Source organism: Galleria mellonella, unplaced genomic scaffold (genome assembly GCF_026898425.1).
Source record: "Galleria mellonella isolate WM207_F2 unplaced genomic scaffold, CSIRO_AGI_GalMel_v1 utg874, whole genome shotgun sequence".
Classification (NCBI taxonomy): domain Eukaryota; kingdom Metazoa; phylum Arthropoda; class Insecta; order Lepidoptera; family Pyralidae; genus Galleria; species Galleria mellonella.
Genome location: NW_026442167.1, coordinates 1005991 through 1032662, shown reverse-complemented (window position 1 = coordinate 1032662; position 26672 = coordinate 1005991). Strand labels below are relative to the sequence as shown.

Sequence of the window (26672 nt, the reverse complement as noted above, 5' to 3'; positions counted from 1 at the left end):
TCATTATAAAATTTAGTATACACTTACTATATGGAATAGAGAAGAATATAGGGTACTTTTTATCGCGGTCAGTAAACATATCCCGGTCACGCGGACAAAGTCGTAGGTAAAAGCTAGTTATTTATAACATTTCTGTACCAAATGCCCTTCGCGACCTATAGTACTTTACAATAATAGAATACAAAACATTTCACATAAGAATGCTAACTGATCCGTATTGAGTAATGACCAAAGTTGAGATCAGGTTACGCCAAAGAAACAATTTATCTTTGTCGTTCATTTGTAATACGATATTACTTTAATGGCGTATTAGTGGGTACAGTCACATGTGGAGGGTGGGGGGTGGGGGACGGGACGAGGGGATTGTTTTCTTAATGGATGCAGATGAAATGGTAAACGCGCGGGGGGAAAGGGAGTGTTAGTAATGTGGACTAATGGCCCTATTGCTAGCAAGCCCTGTCAGGTCGACCTCCACGCGGTTCCCCTTGGAAACCATTGTGATTAATATTTCTTGCATTCGTCACGATGGGCTAACTGACCTGATTTCATACTCATCTATCATCCCTCACTGGTGCCCCGCCAGTGTATACCGATAGCTCAGGCGGGGTCACTATTTCATTATCATCCATTAAAAAAAAACCCCGTCCGCACAGGGGGAAAAGTATTATTAGCAATGGCTCTTCAACTCTCTCACTAACAATTCTTTCCCCCCGAAACAGGATTGTTAGTAAGGGTATATAGAATGAGCCACCCCTTCCTTTCCTGTGGATGTCGTAAGAATGATATCTCAATGAACTTTATAGTCAAGAGATGGCAGCAGCGTCTCTCTTAAAACATCACCAAAGCCTAACTGCGATTGACGACCCGCCTGAAAAATTTACCAGGGGGAGACTTTGTACAAAAGTCGTTTGCTTGGGCACCTCTGTCCCATTTGTATTTCTACCGTGAAACAGTTGTGTTTGCATAGCTGTGTTTCAGTTTGAGAGGTGGGATATGGCAGTGAATTTACAGGGTACAGAGGAATAATACCTGAGTCCTCAGGAATGACAACGGGAGGTATCAAGGGCGAAACAGTTTACACTGTTATGTCCATGGTACTGCTCATGTCTATAGGCGACGGTTACCACTTTCTATCAGGTGGACCGTTAGTTTGTTTTCCAAACTAAGTTGCATAAAAAAATGTGGCAACTACTGGCAAAACCCTCTAAGGGGGAGGCCTATATTTTTTTTATACAACTTAGAATGGCAAACAAGCTGACGGCCCACCTGATGGAAAGTGGTAACCGTCGCCTATAAACATGAGCAGTACCGTGGACATAACAGAGTATACTGTTTCGCCCATGATACCCCCTATGCGTTATACCCCCTAAGCCTTTGTTCAGCAGTGAAATGCTGACGACTGATATGGTCATATCCCAATATGTAAATGAGCCTGTCTATATAGGTACATAATGGTGGAAAGAAGGGCAGCAGCGTCCCTCTTAAAGTATCACTTAAAGTCTGCCGTTGTCATCTAAGCGTAACAATTACTAGCAAAATTGGCCTTATGGGAAAGGCTTGTGTTCACTAGTGGACAATTATCCGCTAATATGATGTTATAGGTACCTACGTGCATAGTAATATTTTCCACATCAGTGACTTTATGTTTATGTATGTCTTTTGTATTAAACGACAATTTGGCACTTATTGCTAACTGCCACAGTTATCGTAACTCATTAGAAGTGTTAAGTTTTTAATACACTTCCTGTATTAAACAAACATTGCTATAAAATTGACTATTTTACTCAATCACGCTTAAGGTTAGTCCTTAAACAAAAATAGACACGACATACTAGATGGCGCTAGAATAGTTTTTTGCAGTTTTTATTGATTATTTTATAATTAAGCAAATTTCTGAATTTGCGGGTGTCATATTAATTTAATGCGGTTTTTTTTAAATGCTAATGGAATGGTAGCCCCGCCTAACGGTATATGCTGGAGGGATGATAGGTGAGGATGAAAAGGCAGGTCAGTTAACCGATCGTGATGAATACACCTGCAATTCAGCACGATGGTTTCCAGGGGGACCACGTGGAGGTCGACCTGACAGGGCTTGTTAGCAATGGGCGTATTAGTCCCTATTACTAACAATCCCTTTCCCCCCAGTACCAGTGAAGTATGTTAGGTGAGGATGAACAGTTAGTTCAGTTAGTCCATCGCGATGAATACACCTGGAATTCAGCACGATGGTCTCCAGGCGGGAGCACGTGGAAGTCGACCTAACAGGGTATATTGATCGCAAAACTTGGTAATCCGCATTACTGACAACTCCCCTCCTAGCCCCCCTTAAAACGGTTGAACACATTTGACAAAACAAAATCAAAAGATAAAACAATGATAAGTGTTTGATAACCAAGTTAACATAGTGATTAACATTGATTTCGGATTTGATCGGGCAACCAAGCATACGGCTCGCCTGATGGAAAAGACTAAGTCCTTAATTATCATCTACAGACATGAACAATACCACGCTTATCAAAGATGCAGCAGTTACACTGCATATATGGTTTATTTTAGTTTAACCGTTCGAACGATAAATTAATAAGGGTATATATGTATATAGTGTCTATCCAGTATTAGCTAGCTGTAAATATTCCTGTGTTAGAGCAGGACAGAGAGAAACCAGCTCCTGACCTGACCAGTCCTAGACCGTACATAGACATTAAAGCTAGGAATTCCAGTCGAGTATAAAATTAAACATAGAACACGTCGTGAGTAATTGTGAACGATTCTAAAAGTCCCTCTAAGTGCTTTTATATGAATACTAGCTGACGCCCGCGACTTTGTCCGCGTGGTATTTGTTATTCCTGTTTAATATGTATCGATGTATGTACGTACCTATTTATTACATCTGGGAATAATGTACCAAGCTATATAAGTTACTATACTTTTTAAATATCCTACAGGAACTCTTTCACTTTCTGTATTTAAAAATATCTAAAATGTTGACCAGGATTGTAAAGTGCCACCATGCAAAATTTCATATAAATCGATCCAACAGTTTCGGAGATTAGCCCGTACAAACGGAGAGAAGCAAAAAAATTGAAAAATATCTGGATGTGTTCTCTTTCACTTTTAACATCGCCTTGGCTCGGTTTTTAGCGGTTCTTTTTCTAGGTACAAACATTCGACCTTTACAGTTTTATTGTGTGTATAGATTACGCGAGTATATATTTAGATAGATAGATAGATAGATACTCTTTATTGTTTCCTCCAAAAGATTACAATAGTAAACTTATTATAAATATAAATAATTACAAGAAATAATCACAACGAGAAAACAATGGGCGACCTTATCGCTAAGAGCGATCTCTTCCAGGCAACCTTTGGATGGAGAGGAGTTTAGCTATGTTCGACGAATAAAACCAAACTTTAACTGCTGCAAAACTAGTTATTATGATTTAAAAACTAAACTCCTGAACCGATTTTGATAATTTTCTACGAGACTAATCTGTAAATATATCCTTTCATATAAAAAAAAAATAATTTTCCAAATCGGTTTACAACTGACGGAGTTATGAGAAAACAAACATAAAAAAACTCGTCCCTCTCTTTTGAGTCGGTTAAAAATAAAAAAAATATCAATACATTTACTGGTAATACAATAGTAATAATAGGATCTGCCCAATGATTTTTTTAATGGATGATAATGGAATGGTAGCCCCACCCACGCTATCGGTATACACCGGCGGAGCACCAGTGAAGGATGATAGGTGAGGATGAAGCAGGTCAGTTAGCCCATCGTGACGAATTCAACAAGAATTGTTCAGGACGGTTTCCAGGGGGAACCACGTGGAGGTCGACCTAATAGGGCATATTGTTAGCAACGGGGCTGTCAAACTTCATTGCTAACAATCTCTTTCCAAAAAGAGTAGTTGAGTTTAAAAAGAACTAAAAGAGCTAAGAACTAAAAGCCAAATCTTTTTGTAAAATGGATAAAAACATATTACGCCGACCACATACAATAATTGGGATAATGAACAGGATCTGCCTCAGATATTGCTATATATATATATATATATATATATATATATATATATATATATATATATATATATATATATATATATATATATATATATATATATATATATATATATATATATATATAGAATGGCAAACAAACTGACGGACCACCTGATGGAAAGTGGTAACCGTCGCCTATAGAGATGAGCAGTACCATGGACATAATGGTACGAATGGGACAGAGGTACACAAAATCTCCCTCTAGTAAAATATATGCACATCTCTAATTGGATATGCATAATAATGTCACAGTGTATACTGTGCTGTCATGTTTATAGACGCCAGTTACCACTATCTACCAGGTAACCCATCAGCTTGTCTGCAGTTCCAAGTCTAAAAAACTCACCGCTCATAAAAGCCATATTGATAAGGCCCGCCTGGTACGTAGTGAGTTGCAGCTCACACTTGGCCGCTGGTAACACGTAAGACATCACACAGTTCTGCACGCCCGTCGTGAAAAATGCGCACGCGCACGCACCAAGCGCACTCCGGCTGAAGTGGCCGTAACCTGTGGGAGAAAAGAAATCATCATATGTCGTATCATAATCAATTAAGTCCTTGCTCATCTAATGAAATCATTACAGCAATAATAGCTCGTCATCATCTTTTATATTTTATTTATTTATAAATTACATTTTATATATTTATTTAATTATATATATATTATATTAGGATTAAGGAGTTTGATGCTGAATTAGCAATGAGGAGGTCCTGCTTAGGGTTAAGGAAAAAAGACAAATTATTAGAACTATTGAGGACAGAAAGGGAAAAATGTTGGGACACTTGATACGACACGACGAACTTATGAACATTATAATAGAAGGTAAGATAGAAGGAAGGAGGGGAAGAGGGAGACCGAGACATAGTTACATCAGGCAGATCAAGGAAAAAGTTGTGAAAAGACTCGCAGAAAATCGTAGTGGCAAGAGCTCCACCAACATGAGCACAGCTCATAAATAGGATATATATATATATATATATATATATATATATATATATATATATATATATATATATATATATATATGCGAGGTTTGTCCGGAAAGTACGTATAAAAGTTTTTTAAAAATTTTATTTTACAATTATTCAGGTAAATCAATTTTATCCCCTTCAAAGTACTCCCCCTGTGACATAATGCACTTGTGCCAACGCCGTTTCCACTGTGAGAAGGCTCCTTGAAAGTCCTCTGGTTGTAGGTTTCTCAGCTGCCCCGTCGTAGCTTTTTTTATCTCATTTATGTCCCCCAAATGCCGCCCCCGAAGTACCAATTTGGTTTTTGGGAACAAGAAGAAGTCACACGGGGCCAAATCCGGCGAATAGGGGGGGTGTTCGGTCACCGTAATGGAATTTTTACTCAAAAACTCACGGACAACAAGAGAGGTGTGGGCAGGGGCATTGTCGTGGTGAAGAATCCAACGCCCCTCTCGCGCCAATTCTGGACGAACTCGTGCCACACGAGCTTTGAGGCGTCTGAGCACATCGACGTAGAATTTTCCATCAACTGTCTGGCCTGGAGGGACGAATTCTTGATGGACAATCCCCCGAACATCGAAAAAAACAATCAACATTGTCTTGACATTTGAGCGGGATTTTCTTGATTTTTTTGTTCGTGGTTCCCCGGATGTCTTCCACTCTTTGCTTTCACGGCCATTCTTGCCGAGTTTCGAGAGAAACTTGATTACGACGCGCTGCTCTTCAACGGAAGCGGGCTCCATGCCGACGGGGTTTCGTTAAGAGGTAACTTCACAGATGGCGTGACAAGCCAGTTCGCACCGCACGGCGATCAGACCAGAACTGAAGCATTGTTAGGGACATAAGGAAGGGGTCCTGCGCTTACCTGGCCTCCCCACTCCTCTTTCTCGCATTCCAGAACACTTTTATACGAACTTTCCGGACAGACCTATATATATATATATATATATATATATATATATATATATATATATATATATATATATATATATATATATATATATATATATATTATTTGTACTATATATATAATATAATATATTCTTTATTGTACAATAAAAGTTTGTACAAGTGGCGAGCTTAATGCCATTATGGGATCCTCTACCAGCTAACCATTAGGTAAAACCACAAAATGTATGAAGGGCAGATATGATGAAAAATGTATGACATAATTATAGTAACGTACTTGTACTACATGTAGTATATATATATATATATATATATATGTAATAAATAATGAAAAATATATACATATATAAATTTTATATAAAGTGCTTATATGTTCATACTTTACATAAATAAACCGTAAGTAACATAAACGGAGTAGGCTATCCTCTTTTACTCCGTATATCGAGCTGGTATCTGTAGATTTAACAACGATATGAAACTAACGACCGTCAACTGTCCGACTATATTTATCTACACACCCTCTGACCTATAAAAGTAGGATGTAACTTTGTGGAAATGAAGTCCCTGGTTCGATTCTTGATTGGACTTATTTTAGTAAGGAACTGTTCTAAGGATTAAGGCGTGGATCTGAGTTATGCTCCCAGATTTTTTAATATAAAACGAGATATCCTTGCAAGAGATTATAATACCAGAGGGACAGAAGTCGCCTGCATAGTTACCCCTAAGAAACTTTGCTAAGGCTTTATTCGTGGATCTGGGTTATGCTCCCAGATTTGACTAGTTACTTATGATAAAACGAGATATCCTAGCAAGAGATTATAATACCAGAGGGACAAAAGTCGCCTGCATAGTTACCCCTAAGGACCTTTGCTAAGGCTTTATTCGTGGATCTGGTTTATGCTCCCAGATTTGACTAGTTACTTATTATAAAATGAGATATCCTAGCAAGAGATTATAATACCAGAGGGACTAGGGGGGAAAGGGATTGTTAGTAATGGAGACCAAAAATCCCATTGCTAGCAATATACCTAACCAGGTCAACCTCCTCGTGATTCCCCCTGGAAACTATCATGGTTAATTCCTGATGAATTCATCATGATGGGCTAACTGGACTGTTTTCATTCTCATCGATCACCCTTCACTGGTACTCCGCCAGCGTATCCCGTTAGCGCAGGCGGGGTTACCATACCATTTTCACTCATCAAAAAAAATACCAGAGGGAGAGAAGTCGCCTGCATATATAGCTCTGCATAGGTACCCCTGTCACAGTCGTGTTACTGCGAAGCAGATGTGTTTTCATAGCAATTTTTTTGGTTTGAAAGACGGAATATGGCAGCAAAGTTGTAAGTTAAAATTGTACCGAAATATATATATGTATGTATTTAATATTATACAAGCAGCCCGCCCCAGCTTCGCACGGGTAAAATGCTAAACAATGTGTTTATTTACGACATCACATTAGAAACCTCTAAATTTGTCAGTGTTTCTCTACAATATTATGCATGTATTATACATATAAACCTTACCCATGAATCACTCTATCTATTAAAAAACCCGCTTCAAAATCCGTTGCGTAGTTTTAAAGATTTAAGCATACGTAGGGACAGACAGACAGCGACAGCGACTTTGTTTTATACTATGTAGTGATCCTATAACATATAACATGCAAAACACTATAACTAATAAACAATATCTAGTAAGTGGGGGGAAAAGGATTGTTAGCAATGGAGTTTGACAGCCCCATTGCTAGCAATATACCTTATTAGGTCGACCTCCAAGTAGTTCCTCCTGGAAACCATCGTGAACAATTCTTGTTGAATTCATCACGATGGGCTAACTGACCTGCTTCATCCTCACGTATCATCCTTCACTGGTGTCCCGCCGGTGTATACCGATAGCGCGGGTGGGGTTACCATTCCATTATCATCCATTTAAAAAAAATATCTAGTAAGTATATAAATAAATAAATAGCCCGTGTGGAAAAAGCCATCCTGCTCACGCCTTGACGACCACTATAAGTATATAAAAATAATAAAACTGCTTGTGTTTTATTGTCAATATAAAAGATGTAACCAATTTTATTGGATTGTAATAGGGAAGTAACAACATTCAAGATAGCTACTCTCTATGTACTGACAGAGAAAAAAATATTAATACAATTTCATTTCATTTCATATTTATATACAGCCTATGCTATGTACTAGCAACACGTCATACTGGGGGGAAAGGGATTGTCAGTAATGGAGACTAAGAATCTCATTGCTAGCAATATACCCAACCAGGTCGACCTCCTCGCGGTTCCCCCTGGAAACTATCATGGTTAATTCCTGATGAATTCATCATGATGGGCTAACTGGCCTGTTTTCATTCTCATCAATCACCCTTCACTGGTGCTCCGCTAGCGTATCCCGGTGGCGCGGGTGGGGTTACCATTCCATTTTCATTCATAAAAAAAACACGTCATACTTAGGTTAGAGATTACTAAAATCATGGTGCTGTTCATGCCTATAAGCGTCGGTTACCGCTTTCCATCATGGGAGCCATCAGATTGATTGCCATTCTAAGTTTTACCATAGGGAGACTTTATACAAATTCGTTTACTTAGACACCTCTGTCTCATTCGAATTTCTACCGTGAAGCAGTTGTGTTTGCATGGCTGTATTTCGGTTAGAAAGGTGAAATATAGCAGTGAATTTACAGAGGAATAACACCTGAGTCCTTTAGGAGTAGCACGGGGAGTATCATGGGCGAAACAGTATACTCTGTTATGGCCATGATACTGTTCATGTCTATAGGCGACGGTTATCGCTTTCCATCAGTTAGGCCGTCAGCTTGTTTGCCATTCTAAGTTTAATTTGTAAATCAAAATAATTGGTTTTGCTACAATTAACAAGTTTTTTTTATGAAACGCAATCGTTTTTAAAAACTGATAAATAAATACGCTTTACCTATACTACAGTAAGCTAAAGTCATGAATATGTTTCAGAAAGAAGTTATTTTAGCATAGAAATATATAATTTCAGTAATAAATAAATTAAAGATAAAGAAATAAATTAAATAATGCAGAAACCTATTTTTTTTTTACTTTGTCATAACGATTTATTACATTACGGAACCCGAAACAGATTTGACCCGATACATTATTTGAAGCTCGACGTACGCCTCGGTCAGTGAACTTTGGCTTTACATCTTTTTATATCCCCTCACCCTTGTTCAGCTGACAGTTCGCAATTAACTCTTCGCTCGATTAATTTTCTTATTACATACATTGTACCATAAAGTTAATCTTTGTTTACATGTTTTTTTTTATTGGTCAAATAAATCAAGGTGATATAATTCATGTTCAAAATTAAAAGAAAAATGGTTAAAAAAATTAATTTGACAGCTATGGTTTTTTTCTGCAATGGACATTAAAAAGCTATCCAGACACGATCAACTTAAAGTGAACTTGTTCTTTTATATAATTTTTGGGCATTCACTGTTATGATGGAAATTTTCACCAGTATGCAAAGAAAGGTTAAAACTGAATACCTCAGATATGCTTTATCTGTGCCAAAAAAACTAAAAAAAAAATATTAAAAAAAATCTAATCGTCTAGATTAATTTCTGTTATTTTCTGAACATACCTCGTATATTATACTTAGATGATGAAAATTATTAATCACCAAAACATAAGTCTTCCACATAATGGGAGTTTTGCCAGTAGTTGCCACGCTTGGCAGGATTGGCAACCTCAGTTAGGCGTCGGTGATGTTTAAAGAGGAGCACTGCTTTTTTTAATGGATGATGATGGAATGATAAGCCGCCGCGCTATTGGTATACACTGGCGGGGCACCAATGAGTAATTATAGATGAAGATGAAGCAGGTCAGTTAGAATTGTTCACGATGGCTTCCAGGGGGACCACATGGAGGTCGACCTAATAGGGCATATTGCTAGCAATAGGGCTGTCAAACTCCATTGCTAACAATCCCTTTCCTCCCAAAGTACTCTATTACGTCGACCTCACTATGGTACTTTAGAAACCATCGTGGTTAATTCCTGGCGAATTAATCACGACGGACTGATCGACCTGCTTTCATCGGGGAGGAAGGGATTGTTGGTAACGAGGAGGTTAGTTCCCGTTGCTCAATATACCCTATCAGGTCAATCTCCACGCAGTTCCCTCTGGAAGCTATCGTGACTAATTTATTGTTGAAATTCACAATGTGCAAATTAACCTGCCTTTTAGGGCGGAAATGGATTGTTAGTAATGGGATCTAATGAACCCCCATTGCTAGTAATATACCCTATCAGGTCGACCTCCACGCGGTTCCCCATGGAAACCATCGTGATTAATTCTAGTGGAATTCGTCAAGATGGGCTAACTGACCTGCTTTTTTCTCTTCGCATCTATCATCCCTGACTGGTGCTTCGCCAACGTATATCATTAGCGCAGGCGGGATTACCATTCCATTATCATCCATTAAAAAAAAACATATCTCGATCATGTGGACGAAGTCGCAGGTAAAAGCTAGTATAAACATAACGTAAATAAATGTCTCGTTGCATCGTTAGAACACTTTTTCAGAAAGACTCCAATGATTTCGTTTCAATTTCATATAAATACCATACATTATATTATCAGGGTACGTCACTAATAGGGGGCGCTAAACACGCAAAGGTGATTGTACTACCACGCACGCAACTAAAACTAGGATATTGGGGTACTATTAACAATCTTATAAGAAGTTAGGGACCTATGAGTCATTAATGAGTTTTTTCTTTTATTTTACCAGAGGGAGACTTTGTACAAAAGTCGTTTGGACATGAAGCAGTTGTGTTTTCATGGCTGTGTCTCGGTTTGAAGGGTGGGATCTGGCAGTGAATTTACAGGGTACAGAGGAATAACACCTAAGTCCTCAAGAATGGCAACGCATGGAGGGTATCATGGGCTAAACAGTATACTCTGTTATGTCCATGGTACTGCTCATGTCTATAGGCGACGGTTACCACTTTCCATCAGGTGGGCCGTCAACTTGTTTGTCATTCTAAGTTCCATAAAAAAATCTTATAGTTGGTATTTAGTCTTACCCTTTTTTTCAGTGGGATAAAAATGCAATGGTAACAACGCCTGCACTATCGGTATACTCTGCGGGGTATCAGTGAAGGATAATAGGTGACGATGAAAGCAGGTCAGTTAGCCCATCCTGATGAATTCCACTGGAATTAACAACGATGGCTTCCAGAAGGAACCGCATGGAGGTCGACCTGATACGGTGTATTGCTAGTATTAAATCAGTTAGACCCCATTACTAATAAGTTTAGAATCCCAAATTTAAGATTTCCTTCCGTTTTGAAGTCGCAGAGGAATGGTGTAGGCATTAAAGGTACAACATAGCGAATTCCATGATAAAATACAAACACCCAATGTTATTGTAATCCCATGCATTATTATTAATAACATTATGACCCAAGTTGAATACCAGAGCGTGTTTTTGATAACAACACCCATTGATTCGGTCATAGCTCGCTCGTATTGAAAATTACATTAGATTTTATTTTATGCAACATAAAATAGCAATGGACTGGTCACATAGCTCGAAGAACCGACAACCAATGGAAAAGAAAGGTTCTTGAGTGGGGACCCCGTACGAGCAAACGCACAGGACGCTGTAGGACGACCCCCCACTAGATGGAGTGACAACCTCAAATGCATTGCAAGGAGCCAGTAGGTGCAGGTGGCTCAGGACCGTTCCTTATGGCGGTCTATGGGGGAGGCTTATGTCCAGCAGTGGACAGATAATGGCTGAGACGATGTGGATGAATATTTTTTTTTATTTATTTATTTATTTAACAAAGTATGTTTGTATTAGCACAGAATTTATCATTGCCTCCTACACTAGGCTGAGCCTGTCCTGTAGGAAGCAGTACTCGTGTTATCATATACATGCATATAGATATGAAATGACAAACTAGCTGATAGTGGTAACTGACCTGACAAAGATTATGACAATATTTTTTTTTTAATGGGATTAAAAAAAAATTTTTATGTAAGTATGATAATTATACTGACAACGCAAGCGGGGGTACCAATGGGGGTGTCAATTGAACACATAAAAAAACTGTTTGTAAAAACTCAATATGGTTGTTTTTTTATTCTTACGCCACCTACCCACTTCTATCTATTTTCTTTTAACCAAAGGTTGTCTGCAAGAGATTGCCCTAGCGATAAGACCGCCTTTTGTACCTTTATATGTATATGTTATTTTAACCTGTACTTCATGCTACTGTATTTCACTTGAATTGTTTATATGCCATTGTTTTTTTATGTTTTTTGGTGCAATAAAGAGTTAAATAAATAAATTAATTTATTCTATGAAATGAAATGATTTTATTTTGCTAGAATGCGGGTAATTTTAGATGTTAGAGGTTTATATTTCCCGTGTATATATGTATATGTATATATACCAGAGGGAGACTTTATACAATAGTCGATTGCTTGCCCATTCGTGTTTCTACCGTGAAGCAGTTGTGTTTGCATGGATTTGTTTCGGTTTGAAGGGTGGGATATGGCGTGAATTTACTATATATGGTAATGCATGGGCGGTATCATATATATATATATATATATATATATATATATATATATATATATATATATATATATATATATATATATATATATATATATATATATATATATATATATATACATAAATCGTATTCAAAGTATAATTCGTTTTGTTACAATTTTTCTACATTAGTAAGAAATTTAATTCTTCGATCTGTCTCTAAAATTAATGAACATCAGAAAATTTGCAAAAGCTCATGACCTATATACAAGGTATACTTTGACCTAGTTATTGTTATATATATTCACCATTTCCTTTCCTTATTCATACAATACATTGATTTGCCTTTTCATTCTCACCTAGAAACAAGCTAGGTAATGAATATTAGAATTACGTAAATGCAATACGAATCAATAATAAACAGTTTCTATCACACGTACGTATGTTCACGTCATTAGACGCATTGTGGTGCGTAGGTAAACAATGTAATGTCACGTATTGCTGTCGTTCAATGGAGGAACACTGAACGCGACGGATAGTGGGAGGTGTGGTGAGGCGGCTGTCACGTAAACGTTACAGGTTTATCACGTTCTCAACCGACATCCGAAAGGAGATACTCAATTTTATTTTTATTTTATTTTATTGCCACATAAAACAGATCACAACTATGAAAAAAAAACACACTTAAATAATAGCTACATTTGTGATTCGGCTAGGTTATAATCCAATCACATTATGTGCACAGCTCGAGTAATACATGTAAAGCAAACACATAAAATAAAGAAAATACATAAAATGTTTTTTTATACAACTTAGAATGGCAAACAAGCTGACGGCCCACCTGATGGAAAGTGGTAACCGTCGCCTATAGACATGATCAGTACCATGGACATAACAGAGTATACTGTTTCGCCAATGATACCCCCCATGCGTTGCCATTCCTGAGGACTCAGGTGTTATTCCTCTGTACCCAGTATATTCACGCCATATCCCACCACTTAGAATGGCAAACAAGCTGTTAGCTTGTTTGCCATTCTAAGTTATATAAAAAAAAAACATTCACGGAAGAGGAAGGAGTGGCCCATTCTATGCCGGAACTACACCGCAAATAAATATATCCATCTAAACATACATGTAATAAAATCGTAACTGTTCGCTGTCCGTACATGGAAGATATATAAAAAAAAAACTATTATAGTGGGCTTTATGAACACAATATAACCTAGAACCTAATATAATAGAACCTAAAACAATGACTTTTAGAATTTTTGTGTCTGTCTATTTATTTGTCTATTTGTCTATATTGTACATCTGTCATGTTTGTGCACACTAATCTCAGAAACGGCTCAATCGATTTGAATACGGTTTTCACTAATGTACTGCGGTTTGCTCCATTTAACATTTATTGTTTGTTTTACTTTAATCGGTTCATAAATAAAAAAGTTATGTCAATCTAAAAAAAAATCACATATAAAATGCTATAAAATAACCGATCAGTTGAATTGGCTGAAACTTTATGAAGGTATTAAGTACGTAATTATCATTTAAGTATTATAATACAATATAACTATTTATAATTACTCCTCTCCATCCAAAGGTTGCCTGGAAGAGATCGCTCTTAGCGATAAGGCCGCCCATTGTTGTCTCGTTGTGATTATTTCTTGTAATTATTTATATTTATAATAGGTTAACTATTGTAATCTTTTGGAGGAAACAATAAAGACTATCTATCTATCTATCTATAAGACCAAATTCATGAAAGTTCAAATGGGAATGATATACGGGAACTACATAGTTAGAAGCGCGCAACGCCGCGGGAAACGGCTAGTAAGTAATAAAAATAATAATATTTCACAAAAATCTACATCTACATACGTAAACACGCAATATTTGGAATGTGGGTAGGTATCTTCAAAGCATCACATCGTCCGATGCCGACACTACTGAAAACGCTTGTTTTTTTATACAACAATCTATGCTTGTGACTTTTCCATACAAACTCCACACACTCACACAATTGATTCAATATAAATCATCCAAAAACCATTACGTTTACCTTCAAAATTAATTAAAAAGAATACTTAATTGGAAATCAAAGATTAGATATTGCTTTAAGTTACTTTCACGTTTTATTTACATGCTAGATGAACTGTCGTATTATTGTGTATTATAAAAATAATAGATTATTTTATTTTATTGTTAATTTATTCGCTTTTGGCCATAATAGAATATCAGTGTTTTGCTCTTTTAAGAGCAAAGCAAATAACTGAGTTGTGATCATTTTGTGTTACTATGGCACACCCATAAAATGACAAAATATGTTACCACTTTTTTGCAGTTACCTTTTTTTCGTATACTTATGTATTTTTTGTCTCTTTTCTTTTGTATATGTCTATCTATGTCTGTTGGTATTTGTGTTTTTTTTTATACAACTTTGAATGTACATAACAGAGTATACTGTTTCGCCCATGATACCCCCCATACGTTGCCATTCCTGAGGACACAGGTGTTATTCCTCTGTACCATGTAAATTCACGCCATATCCCACCCTTCAAACCGAAACACAGCCATACAAACACAACTGCTTCACGGTAGAAACACGAATGGGACAGAGGTACTCAAGCAATCGACTTTTGTACAAAGTCTCCCTCTAGTAGATGACTGATTGGTTACTTTATGTATGTAGATAGGTTACTGTATGTATTGATTCATGCGGACAAAACTGCGGTAAATAGCTTTCATCATTCATCACTTCAGCCATTATCCGTCCACTGCTGGACATAAGCCTTCCCCATAGATTGCCATAAAGACTGACTCCTTGCAACGCATTTCAGGTCGTCACTCCATCTAGTAGACGTCGTCCTACACTGCGTTTACCCATACGTGGTCGCCACTCAATAACTTTTCTTCGCCATCGGTTGTCAGTTCTTAATTACTAATTATAAATACATTTCCATACTTTCTTCCGAACGTGTGAGGGTATCCAGTGCCAAGAGTGTCTAGGCTACATTCTTTATATACAGAAGTCGGGTAAAAAAGGTATAATGAGTTACGTACCGGCTAAATCCAGAGCAGTTTCATAGTCGACCACTTCCTGCATTTGGACGTCTTGTGTTTCATTATTAACACTCCTATGTGTAGCTGTAAGAAAAATATAAAAATTTAGAAAAAATCTTTTACTATCATTTCGAGTCGGAATGGGAACATTTTCATGAAAGTTTTTATACGTACATTTTAACTTATTTATTGGCAATTAAAAAAGTAAAATGTATCTCATATATCAGTCTTCAGATGCTGCCATTCCTGAAGCCTTACAGACCAAATTCTGAAATTACACTACAACCATGGGGAGACTATATACTAAGTACTCAGCCTAGGTGCCTCTGTCCCATTCGTTTTTCTAACGTGAAGCCGTTGTGTTTGTAAGGCTGTGGGATATGACAATGAAATTACAGGCTACAAAGGCATACCACCTTAGTCTTCAGGAATGACATACCCATGAAGGTATCATGGGCGTAACTGTATACTTTGTTATGTCCATGGTGCCGTTCATGTCTATAGGCGACGGTTACCACTTTCCATCAGGTGCTCCGTCAGCTGATTTGTCATTCTAAAGTGCATTAAAAAAGTAGCTGTTACCCGCAACTTTATCCACGTGACCGGGATATGTTAAAAGTATTGTCTATCCTTTTCCATCCCATATAACACCTGTATACCTATTTCCTTTTGATTAGTTAAGCCGTTAAGACACCAATAGGTAACAAGCAATCAAACTTCACTGTTGCATTTTAGTCAGGAAATAAGGATCACTAGAACTCAACACGAATTTGTTAAAACAACTAAGTACCGCTGCAAGTACAAGTACATGAGAGAAATGTCAGAGCACGCGTCATGAACGTTCCGCCTACTCAATAATTTGATTCATTGAATGATTGATTCTAACTACTCAAGGTTGTATATTACCGAAATTTCAGGCTTCTCGTACCAAGGTTTTTATTAACGTGTCTGACATCGGTGAGATCGCTATTAGCGATAAGGTCGCCCATTGTTTTCTCATTGTGATTATTTCTTGTAATTATTTATATTTATAATAAGTTTACTATTGTAATCTTTTGGAGGAAACAATAAAGAGTATCTATCTATCTATCTATCTATCTATCGGTCTATAGTTGCCAAGTTCAGAATCATTCCCAGACCTAAAGAGAGGTAATAGTTTATCGAGTTTAAAAAAATGAAAAAATTAACATATTTAATATTAGCTGTTGTCTGCGACTTCGTCCGCGTCAGATAAATCTTAAAAGATAAACATATACTGTAGCGGATATTTTTGTAGATCATTTAAAATTTAATAATTTTTTCATACATATTTTTGGGTAACTTAAACCGTTTACGCAGCGCACGCAACGGAAGCCCTCAAATATGAATGATTTTCCCCGTTTTTGCAACACTTTTCACTGATGCTTCGCTCACACACACATTTTAATATTTTTCACATAATGATATTTTTCACATATATAAATAAAACTAAAGATATATAAACATAGAATAACTATTATATATATAAGTAACTCAAACATCAATTGTATCGTAAAATCTTTTTGTTTGAGCTTTGAAGGCATTAACAGTCTGCGCCATTTTCGTATCATCAAATCGTATCTACCAGATGGAGACTTTATAATAATAAGTATAGATAACATGTCCGAATGGGACAGATTAAAACAATAATGTATATGGTCTTGAATTTCTTCAAAGGAATGGCAACGCATGGGGGGTATAGTGGGCGAAACAGTATACTCTGTTATGTCCACGGTACTGCTCATGTCTACAGGCGATAGTTACCACTTTCCATCAGGTGAGCCGTTAGCTTGTTTGCCATTCTAAGTTGTATAAAAAAATCATTTGGGAGGGAATTCCAGAGTCTAGCAGCTTGCACTGTTAAGGATTTGGTGTAGTTCATATTTTCTTTGTTGTTATAAATATATATATAAATAATTCCATGGTGTTTGTCGCATACCATTACATCTCCTATTACTACATTGCACAAGTGTGGGGGGCACTAATCGATGGCATCTTCTGAACATACACGAAGTTTTCCACTGCCACAGGTTTACACAATTGTTTACGTATCATTGTTATAGCATTCAGAATTACAATAGATTATTAGAGGACAATTGTTGGTAGCGGCATGGATCTTTGCAAATGTGTATTAGAAACGAGCTATTTACACGCGGGGAATCCAGAATTAGGGAAGCCAATGAAATGGGCCACTCATAGATGGCGTAACAGTCATAGATTGTTTTATGTGCTCTTCTAATACAGGTAATTGTTTGGTATAGTAATATTTTATGTATTTATTTATTTATATAAATAAATAAAGTTGATTGTTTGTTTTTTTTTTTTTTTATAACGGGGGAAATGAGAATTCGGCTCACCTGATGGTAAGTGACTACCGCCGCCCATGGTCACCTACAACACCTATGGCATTGCAGGTGTGCTGCAGGCCTTTTAAAAAGGAATATGCTCTTTTCTTGAAGGTTATGTACAGTAATATTTTACGTATTTATCTCTGTATGTATTTATTATATGTATATATTTATTAGGGCTATGCTCGGAATTTCTCTGCGCGACAGTCGTAGGGAATTGTAAAAGAGGGTAAAGAATAGTTAATAATGCGAACTACCAGTCCTATTCCTAGCAATATGTATACGTTATCAGGTCGATCTCCACATGATCCTCTCTGGAAACCATCGTGACTAATTTATCGTTGAATTCGTAACGATGGGCTAATTTTTCATTCTCGCTTATCATCCTTCATTGGTGCCCCACCAGAGTATACCGATAGCGCAGGCGGGTTTACCATTCCATTATCATTCATTAAAAAAAAAAACTTTAATCGATAGTGTATACCGCAGTGTTCAGATATTAGCAATAGACCAAAACCAAAATCAAACTGTTTATAATTACTCCTCTCCATCCAAAGGTTGCCTGGAAGACATCGCTTTTAGCGATAAGGCCGCCCATTGTTTTCTCAGTGTAATATATTCTTGTAATTGTTTGCATTTTAGTGTCCGACCTAACTTTCGATTTCGGTGTCGGCTACTTTCGGCCAGAAATTCTACTTTCGGCCTTAGTTTCGGTTTCGGCCGAAAATTAACCGAAACTTTCGGCAGCGCCGAAACGTTGTGTGTGTTTGTGTTGTGTGTGTGTCTAACAGAAAGTTTTTTTTTTTTTAAGTTTACTTCCATGAGTAAGTCATAATTTTAATATGTTTTTACATATAAATATATATGACATATTTATTACATATTTTAATTAGTGTTTATTATTACCCTCTAACTATCTGTGTGTTTGTGTAAATCATCATCATCATCATCTTCCTACCCTTATCCCAATCATTTGGGGTTGGCGTAATAGGATTTTATCCATATTACAAAAAGATTTGGTTTTTAGTGTGTGTTTGTGTAAATAATTGTGTAAAAATTACACTAGATTTCAATATAGAAATTTTAAATATGTTTCAGTAAGTTTTGGTGTCAGCTGTAAAACCTGTTTCGGTCGGACACTATTGTATTTATAATAAGTTTACTGAAAATCAGCGTCATGTTCGAATGAACATGGCATATAGCTGAGTGACACCATATTAGTGCTTTTTCATTTTTGTTTATTGTTAAATGTTTTTTGTTATTACGTGTGAAAATAAGCACAAAATAAATATTTCTTTCTTTCTTTCTTACTATTCTAATCTTTTGAAGGAAACAATTAAGAGTATCTATCTATCTACCCCTTGCAATGCATCTACGAAACGTAGCGTCGTTTATGGATGCGTTTATGATTGTAGTCACTTTTCAAACGACTTCAAAAAAGGAGGTTCTAATTTTTTTTATGTTTGTTACCTCATAACACCGCCATTTGTAAACCGGTTCGGATAATTCTTTTTACGGATAGTGTACTTTTAAAATTTTCGATAAAATTTTATTAAAATTGGTTTAGTAGTTTAGTTTTTAAACCAAAATAACTGATTAAATTAAAATACCACTATTGTAGTGGATCTTTTTTCATTTTAGTTTGTTTTAATGAAATCTAATCTCATTAATATGGAATTTAATGAAAATATAAACAAATAAACAAATGACCGGACTATATATATATATATATATATATATATATATATATATATATATATATATATATATATATATATATATATATATATATATATTATGTGTGTAAGTTTTTATTTATTTATGTATTAATGTTATAATCATTTAATGTATTCGATATGAATTATGTACAATAAAGATTTCACAATACAAAATACAATACAAATACATAAATAAGCAAAATAAAAATATATTAAGTAAATACAATTTTGCTGCACTATTTATAGGTATAAACAATAATATGTAGAAATTAAAATTTGTACAAATAGCTTAAAAAAATAACCATGTACACATATTTATCTCTTTTAGACACACACACACACACACACACACACAAAACACAAAATAATTATTTCATGTTGAGTTGTGTGAGAATTAATTTTTTTTTTTAATTTATTAATGACCATGGATACAAGTCCATCAGTCGCAGACATAAATGGTATTTACAAAAAAAGAGAATATAGTACAAATTACCATATAAAAACGATTAACAATATTGATAACGTAAAAAATTCTAAATTTTTATCTACAGTATTAGTAATGAAGTTAAAAACAAGCGTAAAATAAGCTTCGTTGGAACTTCGTTCTTTGTTCTTGAACGCGGCGGGGAACGCATTGTGAATGTTCCATCGCTATGTCACTAATAAACTAAAAAACTAAAAGTAGGGGACGCGAAGCGGGGATCTTTGCAGTGACTCGAGTGTGTTAGATAATTATATAGAGAAAATCCTTGTACCCTTTAATATAATTTTATAAAGTTTGAACCCTTAATATAGGGGGGTGTGTTCAAGGGAACCCGTTAGATTAGTAAAAAACATCGATCCTCTGGAAAAACTCGAGCGCGTCAGATTAAGAAATGACAGATTGTTTGCATGGCTGTGTTTCATTGCATTGTTTGAAGGGTGGGATATGGCGTGAATTTACTGGGTACATAGGAATAACACCTGAGTCCTCAGGAGTGGCAACGCATGGGGGGTATCATGGGCGAAACAGTATACTCTGTTATGTCCGTGGTACTGCTCATGTCTATAGGCGACGGTTACCACTTTCCATCAGGTGGGCCGTCAGCTTGTTTGCCATTCTAAGTTGTAAAAAAAAAAAATTATTGGTGTGAAACTTTCCACTAGGGGGACAATATACACAGAGAATATGTAATTTACCAATAGATGTTTCTATTGAGATACATAAATTTTGAGCAACTTCAAAGAAAGTAGTATTAATAATATTATATTTAAAATTTTTCTTAATTAATATACTAATTCCGTTGTGTGGATTTGTAGAATTTTACAAAATAAAATTATATAATGCAAACCTAGAGATTTTACTATTACTTTTAAACCATATCTCATTAAGTAAGCATATAACAATATTTTGTTCAGTAAGATATTTTTGTAACAGAACTTTTTTACTCTGTAAGCTTTGTATGTTAAATTATGCTATATTCAATTCAATTTATTTTATTCGTTACAATATTGCATTGTGTTGAATATTTTTACAAGTGACAAGAAGATATCGTAAAATATAACAAAACAAAAAAAAAGTATGAAGCAACAAAATAACCAATAATAATTGTCAAAAATAACATTACAATCAATTTAAAAGTCATCAGTAAGGCATAAAATAATGAAAGAGTATTATAAAATTCATCAATTGAGTAGGTGCACCTCTCCAACAAAAGAGTATAAAGTTTTATTTTAAAAATTCTCCAATCTTTAATAGTTTTTAATGCAGTGGGTAATTTATTATACAATTTAACCGAAATTTTGCATGTTTCAATATTTAGTTTTGGTTGGACATATAAACATTATTTAACATATATTTATGTATGTATCTATAAAACTAAGCTAAATTAGACAATAATACTTCATTAATTTTCTTATGAGTTATTGACATTTACTCATTGTTGTGCAAGAGACTTAACAAGAGCATTAATTGTAATATCATTATTTACAATTTTATCTTTATTTAATACAAATTTATTTACATTTAAATTTAACTGAGAGCTATATACATCACTGGATTTTCTTCGAGTTTTTTTTGAGTCTGAAACATTTAAAGGTATACTCACAACAGTGGCATAACTAAGATTGAGATACTTATTTCTCTTTTCTTCCATTTTCTTCCTTTTAATGGGACAATTTCTAGAAACAGCTAGTTGATTGCCGCCATAATTAATACACATTATCGTGTCAACATTACATTCTTTATATAAGTGCTGACCAGCACATGATGAGCACATCTGCACAGCTCGACAAACTTTGGCTGAATGGTTAAATTTCAGACATTTGAAACATTGAACTAATGGTGGAATGTGGAGGGAAAAGGATTGTTAATAATGGAGACTGAGAATCCCATTGCAAGCAATATACCCAACCAGATCAACCCCTTCGCGATTCTCTCTGGAAACTATCTTGGTTAATTCCTGATGAATTCATCATGATGGGCTAACTGGCCTGTTTTCATTTTCATCTATCACCCTTCACTGGTGCTCCGTCAGCGTATCCCGTTAGCGCAGGCGGGGTTACCATACCGTTTTCACGCATAAAAATAAATGGTGGAATGTTAGTATTCACAGGGTATCTGAACAACTGAATGTCGACACGCTGTGGCAATGTTGTTGCAGCAAATGTGACAGCAACTGTACCTAAAGGTGTAAGTATCCCATCGACTTTTCTCATAAAACGTTTAATAGAAATTACTTCTACGTCGCAGCTAATATTTTTATATATATCTTCATTAGACATATCCGTCGGCACATATCGGATAACGCCAGTTTTTTCCGATAAATATGCCGGTACAAAAGATCGAAATTTATTTTTATTTAAAAAAAATGGTCCATTTTAAGGAAATTATTAGCTGGTGCCAGTTTTCTGAATGTGACGCCAATTTTATGGGCGTTCACTCGATGAACTCCTACGGTACCCTTTACATTTTTTGTGAATAATTTAGTCAAAGCCATAGGATTTTTATTTCCTAATTACTCGTCTTGCGTTGATTCTACGTAGACTATACAATCAACGCTGTGATTTTTTGGAAACTGTCTCTTGTAATTTTATAATTATCGCTACTTACACTCATTTTCTTTACTATATATTACAAACTGTCTACAAATAGTACTTAATACACAAATATACAAAATATTTAGAAATAAAATTGAAAATAAAAAAGAGAAAATGTAAATCGCCCGCTCAGTTCAACTTCCCGCCAAAAAGTTTTTTTTTTTTTCATTTATTATGACTGACGAAAGCCATCAGCCAAAAAGTAACAAATACAAGGTAACAGAACCGCCAAAAAGTCGTGTGAGAATTAAATGGTGAAAATGTTGTCATATCGACTCAGGTAAAAAGTTCTTTAAAAATATATTTTTAGTTTTATAAAAAGAAATATTAACTAGCTAAACATTCGGTATATTTTTATTATTAAAAAAATATCTATACCATATTCAATGTGAATATAATAAAAAAAAAAATAATAATAAATGTTAAAAAAAATAAATAAAACAATTTATAAACTTACGGGTGTCCATCCTTGGCGTCACTTTGCAAACCATTTTTTTTTATGGCACTATCTTTTATTCACTGCACCATGTACTTCACGTTCGAATTTCGAATTTTCGAAATGCCCGTTTGCGCCGGTGTTGATGTCGCTGACCGCGCGCCACGATGTCAGAGGCGCACTGCCCGCAACGGCCGTGGCATTGTCAACTGCGTTGTACTAAGTACGCGTAGAGGCGGCACCCATAAGTAATCATAATTCTTAAATACACGTATACATACGAGTACACATGCAGAAAACAAATGGGGATGGTTGTCAGTCTGTTTTTAATTAAATTTTTAGTGAATTTAGTATTTTATTACTATTTTATGACTATGTAACATTTATACATACGTTGCATGGCATACGGCATACGTTGAACATCTCTGATGACCTTATCAAGATCAGGATTGATTGAATAGGTATATTTAATTTAATTTTTTCATCATCATCAAACTGAAATTTGATGATCACAAAGTTTTTGGTATCGGTCACATTTTAACTCGACTTCTATACACAGAATAATCCGCAAAGCCACGCTGCTTCGTAAGGAAAAGTATAAAACTAAAAGGACCAGCGTCTTCCCACCCCACCCCTTAGAAACCATCGACAACAATGCCTGACAAATTCATAACGATAGAGTAAACTTACTAGACTTCACTTTCATCTGTCATTGATGCCAACCAGGCAGTTTATAACAACAGCGCAGGTGTTATTTTGATTCAATAAAAAAATGCATATATTAAGAAATAAATATATTTTAGATAGGCTGTAATTTCATTATTCAAGCCCATATCATAACATTAGTTCAGATTAGTGAAACATGTATATTTCTGAAAAGTCAAAAGTATATTCGGGTATTTTTATCAAAATGTCTACCAACCCACCTCATACCTCATTTTTTCCTCCTCAAAAAATTGCATTGCATTTTGATCCAATTAAAAAACCGTAAGATATCTGAACCAAAGATAAATAAATAAGGAAACAGGAATACGAAGACCGTTAGAAAAGTGTAACCCTAGAAAGTCCACTGACATATCATTAATCTATAAATCGGCTCGGCCAACCTGTCAACTCGGTTGCAGTGAGCTTTCACTTCCTGCGAACGCGGCATAATGGTGCCATTTCACCACCATTTGCTCGTATAATTACCCTGTTCTACTGTTGGCTAAGAATTTATTTAATTTTTCCATATTTAATAATTTGTTATGGGGTATTCGTTAACTGAATTAGTTAAATTCTTTAAAAATAGTTCATAAGATCCACATTTAATTCTGCGTCTAACATCATTTATTGTTGTATGATTAACATTAAATTTTTTAACAAAAATTCCGTTTGAATAAGTCCAAATTTTTTTAACTATTTCTTCATGAAGTCATTTGTTTTCTCGAGAATTTAAAAATATCACAAAAAGTGTATCTGCCAAAGTTATAGTCAATAGTTATTTGAAATTAATTGATTTGAAATTAATCAGTGAATAATTGATATTTTGATTTTATTTTATTTGTATGTATTTTGGAAACAAGCACGCTAATGTAAGAAAAACATTAATATAATAAAATTACCTGCTGATAAGGCGAAATGCAGGTCGTTACAATAATAATCATATATCGTCATAGTCGTAGAATACTGACGGATCTTTATATGTAATATTTGTCAGATCCGTCAGTATTCTACGACTATGACGATATGTATATATTTTCATTAATTACGTTCATACCAATATCTGGGAACATTTTGAATTATATTTATATTAATTTTCATACATTCAAAATGATTATTTAAAATAATCAACTCATAGAACTCGTACGGAGTTCTTCAAAAAGGATCTATTAGGCTTCCTTCGAGTCGACAATGCGCACGTGACACCTCTAGTGTTGCATGCATTAATAGGCTACAAAGATCGTTTACCATCCGACGGGCCGTGTGTTTGCCACTATATTAGTATAAAAAAAATGAATTGAGAAACATCTTTTGGGAGTCTATTAGAGTATAAGACATGTCTCAATATTTCTAACTCTATAACCGCCAAAGCAATGCCAAATAGAACAACTTAATAATAATTAGCTAATTCACCGAAACAAAATTCTGCATTAGACTGACGGGCAAATTGTCCCAACAAAGCAACAATGGGTTATTTTGGTCGACTCAAATGTAATTGGGGTGATTGGATCAGTGTCCAGATTCGTTCGTTTTAGTATAAAATTAAAACCAATTTTGCAATAGAGTACGTAGCCAGTTATCTATACTTATAATAAATCTGTAGAGAGGCCAATTCTGTACATGAAATATATTTCCAAAATAATTATTAGTGATCGATACTGATGCCAAAAATGCAATCAGTAAATTTTTTCTCTGTCTGTCTGTCTGTCTGTCTGTATGTTCGTTATAGAAACAAAAACTACTCGGCGGATTATAACGAAACTTGGTACAATTATTCCTCATACTCCTGGACAGGTTATAGTATACTTTTCATCACGCTACGATCAATAGGAGCAGAGCAGTGAAGGAAAATGTTGGGAAAACGTGAGAAATGCATTTTTTTTAAGTCATCAGTATCGTGTCAGCTTTAATCAACCACTTTTATTTTGGAAATATATTTCATGTAAAATACTCTCTTATAATTTATTATAAGTATAGATAATTAGACAATTCTATATTCAACTAATATTAAGCTTAAAAATTATATTATACATATAATATTTTTTATTTAGTAATTAATTTAAAATTTAAAATAAATAAACTCGCACGTACAATGTTATTTTAATTATTAAATAATTCATATTTGAAAATAATAATAATTAGTCACCTACGATCAGGTAAGCCGCATGCTTGTTTGTGCAATTACTTATTAAAACATTTTTTTTATAACACCCCTTAACAGCCCCATTAATAAAAAAATAATTATGATTTGAAGATATATGAATTATGATTTTATTCCATTCTTTTTTTTTTATGCAACTTTAGAATGGCAAACAAGCTGACGGTCCACCTGATGGAAAGTGGTAACCGTCGCCTATACACATAAGCAGTACCATGAACATAACAGAGTACACTGTTCTTCTTCGACTTTTGTACAAAGTCTTCTACATTGTAAAATTATTTACAATGTAGAAACACTTGTCAAGAAGCCATCTTTTTAAGGTGATTATCACAACAAGCTTAATTATATTATATATTACTAGTTATTATTTAATTATAAAAAACAATATGCTCCAAAAATAATGTCACATTTATTCGTTTTATTTATTTTTGATTATATTATGAAATCCAAATATAGCTAAAACAGAAAAAAAATACTCTATTCTGTGATGTGTGACTACTACAAACGAAACTTCACTGACTCAGAAAGAAATGGATAAAGTTAGAGCCTTTGAAATGTGGTACTGGAGAAGGATGGAGAAAATTAGCTGGAGAGATCGAATTAGCAATGAGGAGATCCTGCTTAGGGTTAAGGAAAAGAGACAAATTATAAGAAC

The 26672-nt window shown here is 35.0% G+C and overlaps 1 protein-coding gene across 1 annotated transcript in view; it reads right to left on the bottom strand.

Moving 5' to 3' along the window:
- Positions 1-23343, bottom strand: part of LOC113519524 (synaptic vesicle glycoprotein 2B-like) — a 42667-nt gene extending 19324 nt beyond the window's left edge. Inside the window, exons 1-3 of the mRNA XM_052902184.1 lie at positions 23176-23343; positions 15557-15640; positions 4412-4573 (exon numbers count right to left, since the gene is read on the bottom strand). Of these exons, the coding sequence (XP_052758144.1) occupies positions 4412-4573; positions 15557-15640; positions 23176-23209 (280 nt within the window). The 5' untranslated portion in view covers positions 23210-23343. The remainder of the gene's footprint in view (positions 1-4411; positions 4574-15556; positions 15641-23175) is intronic.
- Between the last annotated feature and the right edge of the window lie 3329 nt (positions 23344-26672).